This window comes from Hemibagrus wyckioides, linkage group LG12, assembly GCF_019097595.1.
Source record: "Hemibagrus wyckioides isolate EC202008001 linkage group LG12, SWU_Hwy_1.0, whole genome shotgun sequence".
Taxonomy (NCBI): domain Eukaryota; kingdom Metazoa; phylum Chordata; class Actinopteri; order Siluriformes; family Bagridae; genus Hemibagrus; species Hemibagrus wyckioides.
In genome coordinates, this window is record NC_080721.1 from 8,096,967 (window position 1) to 8,116,712 (window position 19,746).

The 19,746-nt window shown below is 40.4% G+C and overlaps 1 protein-coding gene across 2 annotated transcripts; it reads left to right on the forward strand.

Moving 5' to 3' along the window:
* Positions 1-1,677: 1,677 nt before the first annotated feature.
* khdrbs1b (KH domain containing, RNA binding, signal transduction associated 1b) lies at positions 1,678-19,331 on the forward strand. 2 transcript variants are annotated; one of them, XR_009206215.1, is made up of 11 exons: positions 1,678-2,016; positions 3,960-4,081; positions 5,510-5,626; positions 8,538-8,684; positions 9,107-9,234; positions 9,368-9,578; positions 9,668-9,735; positions 10,320-10,378; positions 10,562-10,758; positions 12,789-12,845; positions 13,954-19,331. XR_009206215.1 is itself a non-coding variant. In XM_058404617.1 (9 exons), exons 1-9 carry the CDS (start codon positions 1,923-1,925, stop codon positions 10,666-10,668), a joined length of 1,053 nt encoding a protein of 350 aa, XP_058260600.1. In that variant the 5' UTR covers positions 1,678-1,922; the 3' UTR covers positions 10,669-11,821. The 2 variants fall into 2 exon arrangements, 1 of the variants encoding a protein (XP_058260600.1); XM_058404617.1 differs by lacking the exons at positions 12,789-12,845; positions 13,954-19,331 and having other exon boundaries at positions 10,562-11,821.
* The last annotated feature ends 415 nt before the right edge of the window (positions 19,332-19,746 follow it).

Here is a 19,746-nt window from a genome sequence, read left to right on the forward strand (position 1 = left end):
CACAGGACAAAAAGGTTTCTCAGGCCTCCGAGCAATTCTAAGCTGTGGCTGACCCCATCACTGACCCCGACGTACGCCTCCACCTGCAAGGAGGGTGTGTGGGGGGGAACTGTGTTCAAAAGGGAAAGGAGCACTTCTGCAAGAAATTAGGGATGTAGAAAAAAAATAGATGTATTTTTGTATTACTGGTACATGGTTTCAGGTTTCGAAAAGAACAAGTCCATCGTGATGTGCGTGCTTGTTGACGGTGGTTAATTTTCGATTATGATTGTTCAAAAAAGGTGTGGGTTTATTTTTCTATAACAGCAGTTCTGACACTAAGCCAAGTCACAGCTTTATATTCATTCTACTGAATTCGTTTCTATAATAAAAAACTCCTTCACAGGGATGTGGAGGTGGGCAGTCTACAATAATCTAAGGATAATTATGAAAATGTATCATCGTTAACGTGGAGATCAATCTGTTATTTAACATTTGTGGAAAGAGTGGAAAGAGCTTTATAACGATCAGTATGGTTTCCACTACGGAAAAGCCATCAGGACAGATGAATTTATGATTTTTGGTTTCTCAGAAACAAATTTATTTCAAGAAAAAGAGAAAAAAGAGATGAGGGAGCTGCTATAGTGTATGAACTAACTAGTCTGGTTGACGTTCCACAATATTACACGTAGCTATAAACGGATTAAAATACAACATTGCATTCTTTAATTACTAAACATGTAATTGTTGTAATTGTAGGGGTCATGGCGGCATAGTGATTAGCATGTTTGCCTTTGAAAACGCAGTATGTGTGTGTGCGTGTATTCCTCCAGTGCTCAAGGGGTTTCCTCATGGTACTCTGATTTCCTCTTCCAGTTCAAAGTCTCCAAAACTGTCTGCAGTGTGTGACTGTGCCCTGAGAAGGGTCGGCACCCCATCCTACCTTGTGACCGAGTCCCCTGGGATCCCTTCAACCCTGTGTAGGATAAGCGCTAGAGAAATCTGATGGATGAATGAATGGAAATTTCCCCACTGTGGGACGGATAAAGGTTTATCTTATCTTACTGGAAAATGTTGTCTTAATGTAAAACTTTGGGGGTGGTTACTGAGCTCCAGGCTGCATCTGACCACCTCGTTGTTGGTGATTTTCCTATAACAGCATGCTGCATCTTGTGTTATTCCTTCCTTGTAATCAGGATGGTTGATTAAACCCGTTTCTGTTCGGCTCACAGCTCAAACACTTGCTATTTCACTCCACCGGGGGGCAGCAGATATTAACGTTTTGTCTCGGACTACTCTAATAAAAGATTATTTTACGCTCGTTGCGTTACTTGAACATCCTCTCCACCCAAAATCAACTCTGTAAAGACTCATGAAAGCCGTCTGTTCCTGTCATCTGTTCAGAAACTTAACACTTGCCCACGTGATGGAGGGATGTGAATAGAAATACACTGAGATGGTTCTCATTTATTTCAGAGGGAATCTGATATAAAGGACCGCGACAGGATTTGGGAAAAGGGTTAAACGATCAGCTAAGCACTCTGATCATGTCTTTATTGGCGGATGACATAATGACACTCCATTCTCATCCTCCAAAATAAACTTTTATTCCAAAGGAGGCGGGGCTATGGGAGCGAGCTCGTTGTGTGACATCATTTCCGCTTTCAGGGCGCCTTTTCGTCGCTCGCAGAGCTGTATTGTTCTTCCATTTCCGCACGCCGCGCGCCGGACCGCTGCACTTTAGCCGTGCTGCTGCTGCTGCCGCCGCCGCTGAGCGTTTCTCCTGCAAACCGCGCCGTTATCGTTGGCTCACTTCAACCGAATAAGAGGAAGGGGGGGAAAAAAGTGGATTTGCGGTAGTTTCACCGCCGGATTTTACAGGTTTGCTCCCAGCTCGAGGTTTTCATATCGCTTTGTTAACTTTATTTACGAACTCCCCCAAAATGGAGAACGAGAACAAGTACCTCCCGCAGCTGCTGGCGGAAAGAGACAGCCTGGACTCGTCCTTCATACACGCCATGAAACTTTTATCTGCAGGTAAAATAAATAGTTTACGTTTCTAAAAAGATAAATATTTATATGTACATTTGTTACGAGTTATGTGTGTTTTTTTTTTAGACATCCCATCCGTTTGTTCTTTCATTGAAGGGAAAACAGTGGTCGTGTCTCATTAAGGCTCCGTGGTCCCTGCGTTAATGCCCTACACAGTGTGCGACATAATGGGCTTCTGTGCCCTACGTAGCGCACTTCGTGTACGTTTTGGGACAAAGCCGAAAGGGTCCTGGACAAACTTACTTAAACAGGATAATTAGTACCATTTGAATAAGCATCTTTTCTGCTATAAAGGGCCTGACCAAAACGAGCTCGGGAACGTTTTATTTATTATTATTATTATTATTATTATTATTATTATTATTTTATCTTTCCATTTACTTAACTGATAGGAAGATTTGCAGATAATGTGCCACCCCCCCTTTGTGTACTCGCGTTGTTGCTATGTTGTTTATTTCAAATGTTAAAATAAATATTCCCAAGTTGTCTTCATAATATAACTAAAGTTCAACCGATTTGATCATGATGTAAGTTTGTAAATTATCATTTAAATATATTAAGCATGGTTTATGTCGACCGGCGTGTTAAAGTGGCGTAAAACGTTAACTGGCTCAATCCCAATCTCCTCGACGCTGCCTATATAAGTGCACTACATGGCGCGTGCACTCATAGCGTGTGCGCCCTATATAGTGCGCTATTTATCCAATAAGTATCAGTTTCGGCTGTGTTGAAGTTTCAGCTTGGATTTTAGTTGGGTTCCAGATGAGACACTTGCCTTCCTTATGTGTCCTTGTTTAAGATGAGTGAAATAAATGCGTCTTCAATCTTCTCCCCAGTACAGAACTTCATAAGTTCTCCATATAACAGGGGGAAATGTTGGATTATCTCAACTAGGGTTTATTTTTTTTCCAACAGGAAATGTCTCGGTTTTTATTATTTTCCTCTCAACTGTCTAACAGCAGATGTTTTCGCTCAGCAGCCTACTGGGAGTGTGTGTTACTGTTATACTCTCTTGAAGGCGTACGGCTCTGCATCTGGATCTTCTCAAAGCTGCCGATAAACGTGTTATCAGAGGCATGTGTTAGGAGTTGCTCGCTGCAACGAGAGCGCACGTTACACATGGTCCATCCCTTCACGTCTGTTCTTCCTCGTCCGTTTTCTACCCCGCGTGGGTCAAGGATTCGAGTTGATTACGCCGTGTTGCCTGTATGACCCCATAACCTCTCAAAAACAAGTGCGTGAGAATACTCTAGAGACTACATACAGCAACCATCAGCAAAAATAGGGAAGTACTTATATAGAGAGATGCAACGACCCCCTCCCCCAAGTTGTGATTTTGATTCCTGTATGCTCAACCATTACAAAAAAATCTTGTATGCAATATCATTTAAAGCCTTCACTCAAGGTCAATACAAACACTGCTATTAAACCACTCTTGTTTGGCGTGAAAGAGGCATAGCTGGAGATTTTTCTGCCTTCCCTGTAGCATCACAGCTGTATCCATTGGCGTTTCTTTTGTGTGTAAATGATGGCACTCTTCACCCCTTTCCTTGACCTTTGTCCTCTTATCCGAAAGCTGTTTTTTTCCCCCCACTCTTTGTCAAAAGGTTTTCCTTTTTTCCCTCCCCAGAGTCTTCGTCAATTATCAGCGTGCTAATTAGAAAAAGTGCCATTGGTCACGGTCCTGATTGATCATGCAGAATTGTTAACATCAGCCTCTGTGAACATCATGACTCTGCTTTCTGTCCCTTGCAGTTATTGTCATGCGCTCTTTCTCTCTCTCTCTCTCTTACTCTGTCTCTCTCTAACTGTCTGACAGAAACATCTATGCAAAGCAAGAACAATGTGCAACTGTATTGCAAATAACCTTGACTGGCGTGGCTGAACGGAGACTTATTCTCGTTTTCTTCTTCTTCTCTCTCCTCCAGAAATCGAGAGGGTTCAGAAAGACGAGCCAGAAAAAGACAGCGAAACCTACTTGGATCTCTTCACAGCGAAGAATATCAAGCTGAAGGAAAGAGTTCTTATTCCCGTCAAACAGTACCCAAAGGTCGGTCTCGCATTTTGGCTAAATATGTTTTATGTTTTTCTTGTGCGACCGCGTTATATCACTCGTCCATTACGCTATATGTAGGACTGCACAATTATTCAGACGTGCGTTATCTTGATCTGAAAACCACACAGAGACACTGCTACACTCATTATTGTTGGTTATTGGACTGCAAAAAGGTAGATGAAACCCGAGCATGATGATTAGGCAAAGGGAACAGGAGTCGGTGCTGGAATGCAGAGGAACAGCTGAGGTTTTTTGTTGTGCGAAGTTTTTTCTGAAGCAGGTAAATCTGTCCCTGTTATGCTTTTCTGTTTATATTTTACTCATTGTAGTGATGGGGATTGCTCAAAGACAGAAATGATGCTGTTGTAAGAAGTTGGGTTGGAACAGTTTGTTGATTCAAGAAGAAAAAACATTGCCATTATCATCTGTTGAGTAAACCTGAAGAACAACACAGCATCAAGATTCTTTAGCGTATCTTATTTCAAGTTTTTGTGGCCAGCAACACATGGTTTCTGTTTCCTTTATCACACCGAGGTTCAGTTTTTGCGCTTTAAAACCCGGCAATAATTCAGTGAGCTGTTGATTAACCCGCTTCATTGCCTCGGCGTTGTTCATGTTTGTTAAATACAATCAGCAATAAATGACCGTTAAATGATGGAGGATGTTCAGGTGTTGAGTTTTGGTTAAGAAAGCATCTGATAACCTGTTTATTGCTTGTTTGTTTATAATTTGATTAGAAAGAAAGCTCTGGCTCAGCACACTGTTTTCATGCTCCAACACGCCCATGTCGACCCAGTGAACGCCATTATTAATGAGCCGATGACGTTATTCTGGCTGTTTTCTGTTTTGAACACGCCGAACTGTAATGTAGGACGCTCTGTGCTGACCTTCGTATTTGCTGTATTTAATAATTTCAACCCCGAATCTTTTTAGCCTTTAGTCATACACTTGGAATTGGTTTTGTTTAGTTCATAATGATGGAAGTAGGTCACATTGAAACCGTTATTGCTGTTCTCACAAGAATAATCTGCTTTTACTGCCCCAGTTTACGCTTTCTGTGCTTTATAAAATGCTTACATTGTCAGATTTTTCCCCCCCCATCACAATCCTGCTCTGTTGTGCAAAGCAGTTTAAGTGATTTATCAATATCACAGGAGAAAAGGAAAGAGATTTCGGATGGGATGGCTACACACGCCTGCTGACTGTATCTGCTGCTTAAACCAACTTTTCCCTTCACTCTGACTTTCTAAGATGTGATCTCTTAAAACTGCCGGGTCTTTAGAGTATAGTCGAATTGCACTAATCGTCATGTAGATCACAATTCTTTTGAAAGTTATTGATTGTTGTCCTTCGGAAACCATTTCAGCTAATCTGATCTTTCCTTTCACGCCTTTTAATTTAGTGTTTTAATCTCTTCCACAGTTTAACTTTGTTGGGAAGATTCTCGGGCCCCAAGGGAACACCATTAAGAGACTGCAAGAGGAGACAGGTGCAAAGATCTCAGTGCTGGGCAAGGGATCTATGAGAGACAAAGCGAAGGTAATGACACGGCACGAGGGTTGCTAGAATTTCACGGTTAGTCATGGTGTCAAAATGCATTTCCGTCTATTACTGTCTACATGGGAGCTCTTTCTTTCCTTCTTTCAACCTGATCATGTTCTTTACTTGTGTATGAAAAATGTGCAGCTCCTTTAATCTACTGGGTTTGGGTCAGAGTGCTGCCTTTTCCATTACATTTTTTTTTCTTCTTTTTCTTACCCCAGCTTATAACATGATCAATACTGACAGTGTAAGAGATTTTATGGAAAAGGCTTTTTCACATATTTCAGAGAGAGCATTTAGAAGATTTGGACTTTATGCTTCCTCCTTTTTTTTTTTTTTTTTAAATATACATCGAAATACACTTTTGAATGATCAATTTCATTTGGTTTTCACAAATGGCTTTTTAAAAGCAGTGAAACCATGATATTTTTCAAGAAGCTATTCACTGATGCTTGTTCATGTTAATATCCAGAGTCATAGGGAGAAAGAAGGAGCTTTTTGTAGCCTTGAACTGTAAAATAAGATACTCAACCGACCTGCTCCCTGCTGCTTTATTTTATGAGCATTAATTTAACATATTTAAGAGACTTTCTGAACTGACAAACACATTTGGTCCAGGTTGGCTTTGTTTACAGGCTACTTGTGCTCGAGTTACCGAGGTCTGGGTTAATCCAAGGGAATTTTCCTGGGCATGTTTTCTGACAAACAAACGAGATTCTTGATGTGTGCTGGAACAGAGGAAAATCTTTCTTTGGTTCTGTTTTTCTTTCTTTCATCAGCTCTCCATAATTTTTTTTAAAATAAAAGCTCTTGCACTTGCACAAAACATCGAGTGTGAAGCCAAACTATTTCTCTAATTTGCGCGTTGTGGCCTCATTAGGACATAGTGATGCAAACCATTTCCCAGATTGTCTCGTTTCAGATTCAGCTCAAGGCACTTGCGTGCATATAAAGGCCTATAATTGTCTAGATTAGGGTTTAAACGAGTCATTACTGGTTTTTTACTCTAACCCAACCCCCATACAGACGCATCGCTTTGTATTGCATTAATGACTTTATTAGTCATCTGTTAAACCGAGTGATAGTTGTCAGCCTGAACCATTCCTATGAAACGTGTTATTGAGAACTTTTAAGTACATATTAATAGTGCTATATTGGATATTCTACTCTTAGCCATCCAAATTCACTGATATTCACCACGAGCATATGGAATACAGATGGCCGTTGCTTATTAAGCTTAGAACAGCAAACTGTTCATCAGCTTTCAAACCATCGCAATCAATTCGCAACCCAACAGATGGAAATTTAACGTTCTGACTGGTAGCTTTTGCTGTTCTCATGGTAACAGATTTACTTTACAAAAGTTTTCTCCTCCATCACTAAGTAAGACACCTTGTACAATTTATTTTCGACGTTTAGGGGTTTTTAGGGCCTTTTTAACATCTAGAGCTCTAAATTTTTTGAGAGCTGTGAAACCCGAACACTTCGGCAAACCCATTTGGATTTATGTGGCCAATTCAACCATTTTACACTGTGCTTTTGTCCACATATCATCCTGCGCATTCTCATCACACATCTGTTGAAGCTGACAGAAACTGAATGACTTAAATAATCTGATGTAATATTAATGAATTCCTGGATCCAGCTCCAAACAGCATCTCCATCCACGTGCTTGGCCGCAGTCTAAAGCACCCTGGCTATTCCACTCGACACCTGTTGTACAGTGATCACAGGAGTCTGGTTGGTTTTTAAGTGGACGGTGATGGATTAGCAGCCGTGTGCTTTTGGACAGGGCAGAGAATGACACGTACTAGCCAATGAGCAAGACTCGTACCCTGAGGACTGACACATACATAATCAGTCTTTATTGTGTTTCTACCAGTTTCCATTTTACTTTTCATATTTGTGATTGCCTGGAAATCTTGGTGTTTTTGATTCAAGTAATTAGGTGGTAGAAATGGTGATCATTAAGTTGCAGTAAACCAAACTAATCTTACCTGAAAATAGCTGTTTGTTGTAGTTCAGCACACAGAAGTGCCATGTTTCTCTGTGTATTTTATAGCTGTTTTATATGATAGTTATAGGCATACAATGACTAGGCAGCAGAGGTAGCCATTTAAAAAATGTGTTACAGCCGTGAAAGGCCAAAGGGTTTTCAGAGCCGTCCACATCTACTGTCCTGAGGACACAAAGTTTGCTGTAGTATGAGTACAAATGGAGGAGGTTGAGAAAATACTAAATATTTAAAATCACACTAAGGAGCTTTATCTGGTTAAAAATAAACAGATGCATGATGCCGAATGGTACATTAAATTGTCATGATCCAGTCATTCACTGTGACAACCCTGCTCGTGTGAATACATATGCTTTCCTAGAATTGGGTTTTTCCCCCAATGTTTTCTGACGGACCATGTGGTTAACACAGCTGTATTTTCCGTGCTCTATTGTTTATTTTTGTTTAAAACGAATCCGCGAACCGGAGCAGAATGACAAGCTGTTGATTTTTTTGCTTCTTTGCTTGGCTGTCTCAATCACTTTTAAATGAAAGATAATAAGAGATCCGCTCCTATGTATCTGATCCTTTAGCAGCTGGGTCGATGGGTTTGGTTTTAATTAAATTAGTCTCAGAACAATATGCATGGTAATTCATACGGGTGTCTGTAAACACAATAAACTAGGCCACAAAAAATAATTGAGAGCTCTGCTTGACATTATTCCTGCCCTAAACAGAGGGAAGCCTATGAGCTTGTGTTTTATTTATCTCTTGGCGGATTTTAGAAGTGCGCAGGCAGATGCTACACTCATTGCATTTAGAAGTCCTTTGCTCCCTGTTGTTGATAATTAGTTGAAGTTTGTAGCCTTTTTCAAAACAGAAGGCCTATAAAATGTGTTTTAATGTGTTTATCAGGAGGAGAGCTTGAGGAAAAGCGGCGAGCCCAAATACGCCCACCTGTCCATGGAACTCCATGTGTTCATCGAAGTGTTTGCTCCAGCGCCCGAGGCGTACATGCGAATGGCCCATGCTATGGAGGAGGTTAAGAAATTCCTCTTCCCTGTAAGTATCAATTAAAAATCTCGCTCGAAGCCACCGGATGGATCATTTATTAGAGCCAAATCGGCCGGTGTTCAAAACTGATTAACCGCTCATGGTGTTAAATTAGAGCTTGGCTTGTTTTACCTGTGGCTGCAAATTACTACTTAGTGTGAAACGTCCAGATACCAGGCAGCCCTGCTCTCACTCGATTATGTGTTGTCATTATGGTCAGATCAGTCTTCTGGATTGATTGCTGTGTATGTAATGGCACTTCAGATTTGTGTTTTGCTCCTTCTTCTTAAGTGTTTCGGTTAATAGCTGATCTCGGATTTCCTGGATGCAATTCGGACAGCCCGAAGAGGAACCGTTGCACTCTTGGCCCTTGTATTTGAAGGTGACGTGTTAATGTTGCCTCTTGCTTCTGCGCTGTCCTTGCTTTCTAGGACATGATGGATGAAATTTGCCAGGAGCAGTTCATGGAGATGGGGTATCTGAATGGCAGCCATGAACATGCCGTCCGAGGCAGAGGAGGCCCGATGGCCAGGGGGCGAGGAGGACCCCCACCACCCAGGTAAATCTAATAGTTTAATCATTTCATTAGGAATGCACAAGAGGCACTTATGCACGTGTATTTATTTTCATATGATTTAATATATTGCTCATTGTGCAGGGGATTTATTTTGTGTCTTGTATAATTTGTTCAGGGGTCGAGGCATGGCACCGATGCGTGGAGGTGTTCCACGTGGCGGTCCAGCCCGAGGTGGAGCGGTGAGAGGAGCTCCAGCAGGGCGTGGCGGTCCACCAGCTCAACCTGGCAGAGGCGCTGCTGCTAACAGGGCTCGTGCTCCTGCCCCTGGAGCACAGAGGATGCCTCCTCCACCGCGCCCCCCTGCCCAGGAGTCTTATGAAGACTATGTGAGTTTGAACTGCGACATGTTTTAACATTAAGATTTGTAGTTTATTATCTTTATTATTAACATGGATATCTCTTTATTTCCCCCCAGTCCTACGACGAAAGCTACACGGAGACGGGCTACGAATCCTACGACAACTATTACAGTCAGCCACAGGCGTGAGTTGAAGCACCTTTATGCTGTTATTCATAACGACATCACCAGGCCATCCTAGTTTCAGCCCTGGCTTTTGGGGAAACCCCCCTGTAAGTTGAGAGATTAGGTCAGAGCTTCCGAGCTGTACTCTGGATACACACTGACCTGCTTAGCATCCCAGTTTTCCTGCTGCAACATGCCTGATTCAGCTAACGCGGAGCTTTATAGTAACATGATGGACCGGATTAGGTGTTAAACCACACAGTGGGGGGAAAAAAGGCTCTTAAACATTTATCATGAATAGTAACCGTTCCAGTGGTGTTTCTGCTTGGACACGATATGGTACAAAATGCTTACATACCTCGACACAATTATATAACCATTCATCATCCAGTGATGCTTATGCATTTACAGTGTTGCACTCCTTTTGTGCTTTTATTTACTTTATTGTATTTTGCCGCCTCTGTTTGACACTTGTGCTAAAAATCACATGCACTTCAGAGTTCTTCATGTTCTCAGTTGGTAGCAATGGGATTATCTAGCAGGCTACGAATAGCTGCTTTCTTCTGAAGATTGATCCCCCCCCCACTTGCATTGATTCTTGCAGAGAACCAGAGTATTATGACTATGGACATGGAGAGACACAGGAAGGATATGAGAATTATGGTAGGTTTTTTTCTTTTGCAGATGCACGATTTTGTCGAACATGCTAAAGTGCGTTTTGGTGAAATCATTGTTTCGGTAATATTAATCACTATGTGGTCGTGTTAGTTGTGGTTAGAGCTGCATAAAGGTTTTATATGTCAGGATACGGGCTCATTCGCTGTGCATTTGTGTTTACTTCAATAGCTCAAGATGACTGGAATGGAACGCAGCGTGCTACTGCCAGCGGGAAAGTGCCTGCTCAGAGACAAACAAAGGGAGCGTACAGGGAACACCCGTATGGACGATACTGAACTCTCAGCAAGCACAACGTCATCACCCATAATGTCCCATCATGACGACTGTCTCCCACGGCAGCTCGCTCTTTAAGCAACCTGACAAAAGTAATTGTCCGCCTTTCCGTTTCGCATTTCTGCTCTGGACATTTTTTTAAAAGGAAACCTGAAAAATCAGCAACTTGAAAGCATCGGGACTCGATCGAAAGTTCACGACAGTTTGATGGGGGGGTTTAGGTATTTAAAAAAAAAAACAACAACAAAACAAACAAACAGCCTGTTCTTATTTTCATTTTTTTTTTTTTTTTTTTTTTTTTTTACACTTCTAATCTCTCTCTCTGCTTTAATCTCTGCTTTTTTGCATTGTTAGTTTTGTTTTCCCTTTTTTTGTCCTCTCATTGCTTTGGTAAAATATTTAATTGAAGAGATAACGCTTGAATTGTTGATGAGTTGCAGATTCCCAGTAGGCTACATTTCAAAATTCTGCTCAATATTAGGAAATCAAAAAGCCATTAAAACCAAATCAATTATGTAACATAATGTAAAGGAGCGTTAATTAAAGGAAAGGAAAAAAAAAACTCTCTAATGATATTGACGGCAATTGATTATTTGTTTTAAATAGTCTTAAAAGATGTACGTTTAGCTTTAGGTTTCAATAATTTTTTTTTTACATGAAATTTTTAGAGTTTTGAAATATAGCCCTAATAGACACTGTTGAGATGGACTGTCCTCGAATCCTTAATTTGTTTAAAATAAGTTATGGCTCTTCAAAAAAAAAAAAAAAAAAAAAAAATCTGTTCTGTAAAATGCTAATTGTGTTTGGATAATTGTGTTCAAAGAGATAAAATAAGTCATCGATATAATACCATGTTATATAAAATGCATGCTGTTTAAGAAGGATTGGGACAACAATCTCTACAAGGGTCATCTCTTTCTAATGTAAAGGGATCCTGCAGCTAAATCCGAATTTCTTGTACATACTTAAAAGAAGAAAAAAAAATTATATCAAATACGCCCAAACTGTACTTACTGCCATCTAGTCTCTGTACGCTCTCCAGAAAATGCAGAATGCTACCTGTGTAAGCTTGCCTAAATAGGTAACTAAATCTGTCCAAAAATGTTTTGCAGCAATTGTCAATAAAGCCTAGATTGTTTTTTATGAAACTTTTAACCTGGTTTATTTTTCTGTTTCTGTCATAAAAGCTGAACTGGCCTTTTAAATAACCTGATAACCTTTAAGTACATCAGCCTTTTTCTTTTCTTCAAAACAGAGCTTAAATCTAAAATGGTGCATGTAGACTGGAGACGTAAACGGCACTAAAGGACTGTTCAGTGTTTCCATTGTTAATAAAAAGCGCCATTTAATCTTTCTCTCTCTCTTTATACTTAAAAAGGACCCTAGAGGTAAGACCCTGTGCCTTTTTAAAATAACCCGGATAGCTTCCTAATGTCTTTAGACAGCTAAGCATTCAGTGCTTGGGTATGTATAAAACTTTTCTTGAATGCCGTTTTATTCTTTTGGTCTTACGATGACAAATGTATTGAGTAGTTTGAAATAACTTGAGTTTAATAAAGTTTCGATCATTTTTTATATATCTATATCTATTTATATATATGTCAAGTTTGAACCTGCTTTTCTTAATGAAAGTAATGACTTGAGAAAAGGAGAGGACTGCTAAACCTTCAGTGCAGCATTGTAAAGGTAGCTCTAACCCTAAATTTGTATTTAGTCCAGTGTGTTATGTCTCTTATCTAAACCTCTTGGCGTGTTAATGAATTAAACGTTTCAGTCACACACAAAAAAAAAAAAATAAAAGTAACAAAAAAAAAAAGAAAGAAAAAATTAAAAATTAAAATATTTTGCTATGCTAACTCTTAGATCAGACACATGTAATGCAACTCTTGCTAAACGTTTTCTGTACCAGTGTGTGGTGTTAAAGCTGCTGCTACTTTTTTCTTTTGCATAATCGAAGTGAAACTTGTACATAATTCCAAAAAAAAAAAAAAAAAAAAAAAAAGATTTCTTGGAAAGCTTGAGTTGCATGACCTGTAAAATGTTTCCTGTAGCTTGCATGTGATTCTGTACCAAAAGCACTTTGTTCGATGACAAAGTTTCAGAGTCTGTTCTCTTTTCGTAGGGAACTGTGCCTCATGAGATCCAGGGATGGAATCCGGGTTTGCAGCTTTTTTCTCAGGTCAGTGTTTCATTTAATTTTTAATCTTTGACACTGCGCTCGTGCTGGAACCTCGTCTCCACGTTGTCCATACCTTTCCACCACAAAAGAGCTCTTTCTTGTCCACAGGCACGATCTGTAGCTGAACAATGACTGGAATAGTTTCTTAGCAATCGTTCCGATTTTTGTTACCATGATGACAACCAGTTCACATTCTCTGGTAGGCTCATGTAACAAGGCCTGCTTTGAGACCTGATTGGCTCTTTCATTTTATGATGTAATAACATTTCTGCCAAACGGTTTTATATTCACTTCGAAAAAGGAAAACCGTGTACGTTTCCTCATTTATGCGGCAGCAAATCATGCAGATACAAAACAAGAGCTTGAGTTCATGTTTAGCAAACATTAGAATGGGTACAGGGTGTGATAACTGTGAGTGGGATGTTGGTACCAGTTGGACTGGTTTGAGTATTTCACAAACTGTTGATCTCCTGGGGCTGTTTTCTGTTCTAATGTTTGATGTAAACATTATCTGGATCTGCAAGGCTTTGTGGATTGTGTTGCAACCACACGACTGAATAGCTTTCTAAACCAACGCCCGGTTATAGCTTTAGGTATAACCTAGCTATAGGTTATAGGTTATAACATCGTTCCCACACCAGCCATTTCTTTCAAGTTACAAAGACCAAAAAAAAAAATGGTCAGAGTTATCGAGAAACCATGAAGTACTTTGTCCTGTGGTGGAAAACTGGTTTGGATACCGGAAACGAAACATTATTTCAAATATATGATGTGTTTATTAGGGTTAGATTATGGAGTTAGAAGTCTGTGTGAATGAGTTGTTATTACAGAAACAATGCAGTAATTTAACATTAACATGAACCTCTAATTTGCCAGTCGCTTTTATAAATAGATCCAAATCCAATCTAGCTAACTGGGTAAATCTTATAAACCACGTATGAACAACGTAGGAACCAGCACGGGCTCAGGGTCTGTGGAAAAATCCTTTTTTTAAAAACACATTGTGGTGAGTCTGGACTCTGAGCATAACCTCTCCTATTTGATTGTTTGTGTTTCATATTGCTGCATGTCCTGGTCATTGTTACAGATTTGATTTGATTTCCTGCAGGGAAGACCGATTTGCCGTAAAGAGGCGGTCTTAAATTTCAGCCGGCAGGCTTTTTGGGCGAAGGAACTCTGAAATCTGCAGAGACGGAGTCGAGGCGAAGTTCTGCCGGACGCCTTTCAAAATCGGCAGAAGCCGGAGTGCTAGGAAAGTGCATCTGTGTGCGTCTTAAAAAGGAAAGAAAAAAGGAAATCGATGCTCTCCTCGGCGCTGCTGCCAAAGCATGCGGGCACTTATTGAGCTGGAGCGGAAAGCGGCTTATGTGTCCTACAGCGTCCAGTGGTCGTGTTTGTGTGCGTGTATGTGGTCACATATTGGAAATATGTCTGGCTCATTGTTGTCTTTGTGAAGCTTCCAGCCTTATTTATTTATTTAGTTTTTTTGCCGAGAGACTTATTAAGCTCTCTTTAAAGCACACATTGTGAAAATGAACGATAATGTTTTCGTCATTGTGTTTTCTCTGCACTCATCATCTACCTCATTTGAACGCACAGGTTGTCTCTTCTTTTGTTTTGTTTTTTTTTTTTTCTTTTGAGTGTATGGGGCGGGGTTATGAACCTGGACAACCCACCCGGTCAGATCGTGTAATGTGGTGTGTGTGTGTATATAAACCCTGTCTGAACATTTAGTGTTCACTGAACCCACGTTGCTGCTGTACGATACAATTTTTTTTTTTTTACTGTAATGTCTAAATACAATCATAAAAACCAACCAGTGCGTGCACTTCAGCAGTTGTTTTGCTTGTACGAAAATAAATGCAGTTGTCATTGCAATAACCAAATTGCAGGAAAATTGAAGCCTAGCTGTATTTTCTGAGACTCATTTGCGGTGCTCCGGCACATATACACTTGAAACTGTGTCCTTGTGCGTGTGTGTGTATTATAAGGGTAGTGGGCCATGTATAGCAGTGGTGTTTATCATTTGGAAAATACAGTGATTAAGGTCTTGTTCTACACCAAAGATTTCCTAAATGGATGATGGCTTTTTATCTGCCTATAGATGAGGTGCTTGCATTTATTATTTATTTATTTTTTATTTTTTTATAGCATAATCACGGGGAAATATAGTAGGAAAAAACGATATTGGAGTATTTGAAAGTCATTTTTTGGTTGTATTAGTGTTTTAACTGAAATAGACCCGCAGGACTCCGTTCAGCATCATCAGACACCTTTTCAGTCTCTCACCAGGTTCTTAGCTGAGACAAACACCGCTAGGCTTTTGTGAAGAATGCACTGCAGAGGTATTGATTGTGTGTTTAAAAAAAAATGTTCATTATCGAGTATTGTTACAGTCTTAAATGAAATTGTCGCACGTTGTATTACAGATTACAAGCACACGGCTGCTTCGGTATGACTTGTACACGTAGGTCTTCATCTCCACGCCGCAGTGCCATCAGGGCCTGTTGCTCCAGCGAGCCAGAATGATCCCTTCGCCCTTTTGAGGAAAGAAGTGTGTTTCAAATGCACAGCAGTGTGCACCGGCGTGACGAGCCGAGAATTGGTCTTTGGAGCCGAAATGCCTTACCCTGAGTCTGTGAGAGCATTCGAGCAGATTCTCAGCACTACATTTTTGAGGCCATATTCACACCAGATGGAAAAACCATGCTAGCTTGCTTGATGACTAAGCAGAGTTTTATAGAATTCAAGCCGCAGTTCATACCCAAGTAATAACCGAGAGGGCTAAAACCTGTGTGTGTGTGTCGATCTGTTTACACTCACCAGCTGCTTGAGTATATAGGGACATATTGAAAGCTCACCAAAGCTGGATAGTTGAAGATTGGAAAAAGAACTTAGAGAAATCTTTACCGTGGCAGTTTTGGGGACTTTTCTGTCACCACTGTAGCCTCAGATTTAGGATGTTTTCTGACGGCAGTGGAACCCACTGTGCTTTTCTGCTGATTATTTTCCATCCAACTCCTTGTTTTGATGCTTTTCTTCTCACCACAGTTGTAAAAAGTGGTTATTAGAGCCTTCCCATCAGCTCCAACCAGGATGGTTGTTCTCCCCTGACCTCTCTTATCAGCAGTGTTTCTACCCACAGAATGATGTGTAAAGTTTTTCCCCGTCATCCTGTGTTAACTCGAGATTTTAACTGGTGTGTGTGTGTGAGAGAATCCTAGAAGATCCGTTTCACAGCAAATCGGAGATTCAAGGATGCACTTATGATGCGAATATTACCTAAACCTCTTATTTTATGAACTGTTCTGCTGATTGGCGGTCCAGGTGTTTCTATTAAAGTGGCCAGTGAGTGTGCTATCGTTTAAGAGAAACGTCCTAATTGTATATATTTGGAGGGACAATTTATTTTTTGGAAATTATGTATGGCTTTTAAATCAGCCTTTCAGAAATCCCAGGTAGTTTCATGGTGTAGTGTTGTTCCTCAGTGATCCCTCAAAAGTCATACCTGTGAAGCTTTCTATCTATATTTAATGCTACAAATTCAAATGCATCTCACTTTATAAGACGGTTTTGATACCGTGTAGCTAACACAGACTTCCAGAGCGCCTCAGGAGGGCGGTGCTCAGAGTACGGGCAGTGATTGGAACAAAGAGTGCCGCAAGCATAATGTACCATGGGGTGCTTTTTGGAGGGAAAGCCTGCAGGCAAAGCATTGTTTGCTTATTCTCACCATCAAGTTTGTTTTTCTCCTGTGTATTTTCATTAGAGATCATGATCTCTAGTAAAACAGCTTTGCATAAGCATCCCACTACTGTGCCTACTGAAAAACATGAATGGCCACTTTAATAGGAATGTACCATGTGCCTGCTTATTTTATTTATGTAAAATATTTGGTACATTTTATCTCGTTATTTTTTTATACAACTGAGCAAATGAGGCCTTGCTCAGGGGCCCAGCAGTGGCAGCTTGATGGACCTGGGATTCAAGCACACGACCTTTAGCCGATCATGTAGTAGCAGCACGGTATTTAAAAATAAATCGCCCAGTTTCAGTTCAGAATTGGAAAGGATGTGACCTTGGTTTAGAGACCACATTGGGCACAGGCTCACCTGGGCTTTTTTTCTACTGCACCTGCCCTGTGATGTTGAGAGTTGTGGTGTTGTAACCCAAACCACATCACGGTTTGCTGAAGCTTTACTGCTCACGACGGTTACATAGCGGTTATCTGATACCCTTCCTGTCACCTCGATCCAGTCAGTCTGTTCTCGTCTCATCTCTCCTCTCATCAACATGTTTCTGCCTGCATAACTTCTGCTCACTGGATATTTTTCTTTTTGTTTTTCACACCATAAAGACTTGTGTGTGTGGAAATTCCACAAGATCAGCAGTTTCTGCAATCATCAGATCCACTCATTTGGCTCCATGCAATCAGTGACCCCCCCCCCCCCACATTCCGATACTTGATGTGAAGATTAATCAAAGGTTGCGATGCTTATCTGCATGATTTTATGCATTGCTGCACTCCTATCACGTGATTGGCTGACTGGATAATTGCTTGGACGAGCAGGTGTGCTGGTGTTCCTAATAAAGTGGAAAATAAATGTATGCGAAATGAATGACCGATTAATCCGACAAAATTAAATTTTATTTGTTAAAAAAAGATGATTTTATTCTCAGAGTCGGTGCTGGAATAAATGCAGGGCTAAATCTGAGTGTTAGGGTTGGTCATCGGATCCCCTTATAAAAAGTCGCCGTTTCTGTCAATCCAGCCAATTAATGCTGATGTCTGTGTCATTGCCCTAGAGCTAGTCCTGATTGCTGACTGCCTAACAGGCTTTTCTATTATTATATTAGACACAAGTCCTCAGTGCAGATTTTAATGAGCAATACCCAGCACTCGGGCTCCATCGAACAATTTAGGAAGCTTGTTTGTGTGTGAGTAGGAGGTGGCCCAATCTGCAAACGATATAATGAGAAACCGTGAAAGCAGATAAACAGAATCTCTATAGGGGGAAAAAAAAGCCATTCAGTCCATCTTTCTGCAGTTAATGATGACATACAAGCCGTGAGTGAGGTGTGTGCGTGTGCGCATACATGACAGTGTGACCTTTTATGGCCTCCGGCAGCAGGAGTGTGCTTATTACACTTGTGACTCCCATGCGCGATCATTTTGAGTGTTTCTGCAATTTTACCCTCATCATCCTGAGGGTGAGAAACGTGGTCATCCCATTGTGTCCTGTGTGTGTCTTTCACACCTCTCTGAAGAAATAAAACAAAACGCCTAATCAATTCAATCTGTAATCAGATACCGGCTGTTAAAATCTCAGCACCGTCCACGTCATCGTCAAAACAACAACAAAAGTAGACCGGTTAAAGGCAAAGGACAGCGATTTAAGATGTTTAAATGATGCAATGAAGCCAAAGAACTGAGTGAATTAATCAGATGATCAGTCCAGTGATGATGATGCTGCTGCTGCTGATGATGCTCATGTTTAAATGCCACGAGTGACTTTTCCTTCAGGTGAGGAGACACTGATGAGGATGACGCTGATAATCAGTGATGACTGATTTCTCATTGTGAGCTCTTTCAGTTCCCCCATACGTAGATTAGGATGAAATTTAGAACTCGGTAGTTGGATTTTGGAGGAATTACAATAAAATCTCTCACTTTATATGTTCCATAAAAATTCAGAATTTTCAGACCTCCATAATAATAATAATAGAAAACCCCACAATCTGACCATGATTTATGTCCAAAAATATACTAGACTGTATTTATTTTTTTTCTAGTTCTATCGCAGTGTCATAATGATGCGTAGATCTTTGTGACCAGCTATTATTTTTTCCTCCACATTTTTAAAAACAGAAAGCCTAAGCCTTGTAAAGGTCATATACTCCGTTTCGGTGAGTTTTCTGTGCAAAAGTGTAAAATGAGTCAAACCGAGTTGCTGTATGTGGAATTTGGCTCTCACAGGCTTTTATTCTACTTTAATCTCCTAACCTTATACTGCACTCTTCTCCCACTTCCTGGTAAGTACAGGAAAAAAAAATGTTCTGGCTCTATAAAAATTTTTTTGGATTTTGACACGTTTCAAAGATTTTATATATATATATATATAATATATATTGGTCTAAAAAAATCTAAGCACTGTTTAGATGGGAGATACTGGAATGTGACTAAATCAGTTAAGCGCTAACGAGACGCTCTGCTAGTCATCACTCTCCTGGCTTTGGGGACTTTGGTTGAAACCTGAAACTGTCAAAAGACGGAATATCAGTTCGATCTCATTTGTCTTTAATACACATGGCTGCATAAATGTCGATGGGTTAAAATGGTGATAGAACGAGGCGACTTTGTGCGGTTAAATAAATACCTGCTGTCACAAAGAAATGAGCCAATGGCTTTACGGTGTCACTGTATTGATTTTTGTAATACTACCTTGCTGTAAACGAATCTGGAAAATAAAGGTTATTCTGCTGTCATTCTTTAAATCCTGTCTGTGTTTGTTCAAGTTACAGCCAGCTTGCTGCAGGGAAGCAAGGATTCAGTTGAAGGCCTTGACACGCTCTCTGCTACCCAATCTACTGAAAGTAGGGCAGCTATAAAAGGCTGATGGATACATCTACGAAAAGAAAAGAAAAAAAAAGAGAGCTACTCTTGTCAAAAAACAAAACATGCTGCTCTGCGGTGTGATGCGAATCAGAGAAAACAAATATATAAATCAGCCTTCCTTTAGAATTTGAACCTAATTAAAAAGTTATGTTGAGTCTATTGAATGACCAAGCTCTTTGTGTGAGTGTGTGTGTGCTTAAAGTCTAGACATTTTAATGGAATGTGTATTCCAGGTTGGAGTGCGGACTCTCAGGTTTCCTACATTGTGGTAGACGGAGATCAATG

Excerpts from the sequence above, each read along its gene's own strand:
- khdrbs1b (XM_058404617.1), top strand. The coding sequence starts at position 1,923 with ATGGAGAACGAGAACAAGTACCTCCCGCAGCTGCTGGCGGAAAGAGAC. Across the intron at positions 9,235-9,367 it reads GGAGGACCCCCACCACCCAG|GGGTCGAGGCATGGCACCGA; the intron begins GTAAATCTAATA and ends TAATTTGTTCAG. Across the intron at positions 10,379-10,561 it reads GGAAGGATATGAGAATTATG|CTCAAGATGACTGGAATGGA; the intron begins GTAGGTTTTTTT and ends TTACTTCAATAG.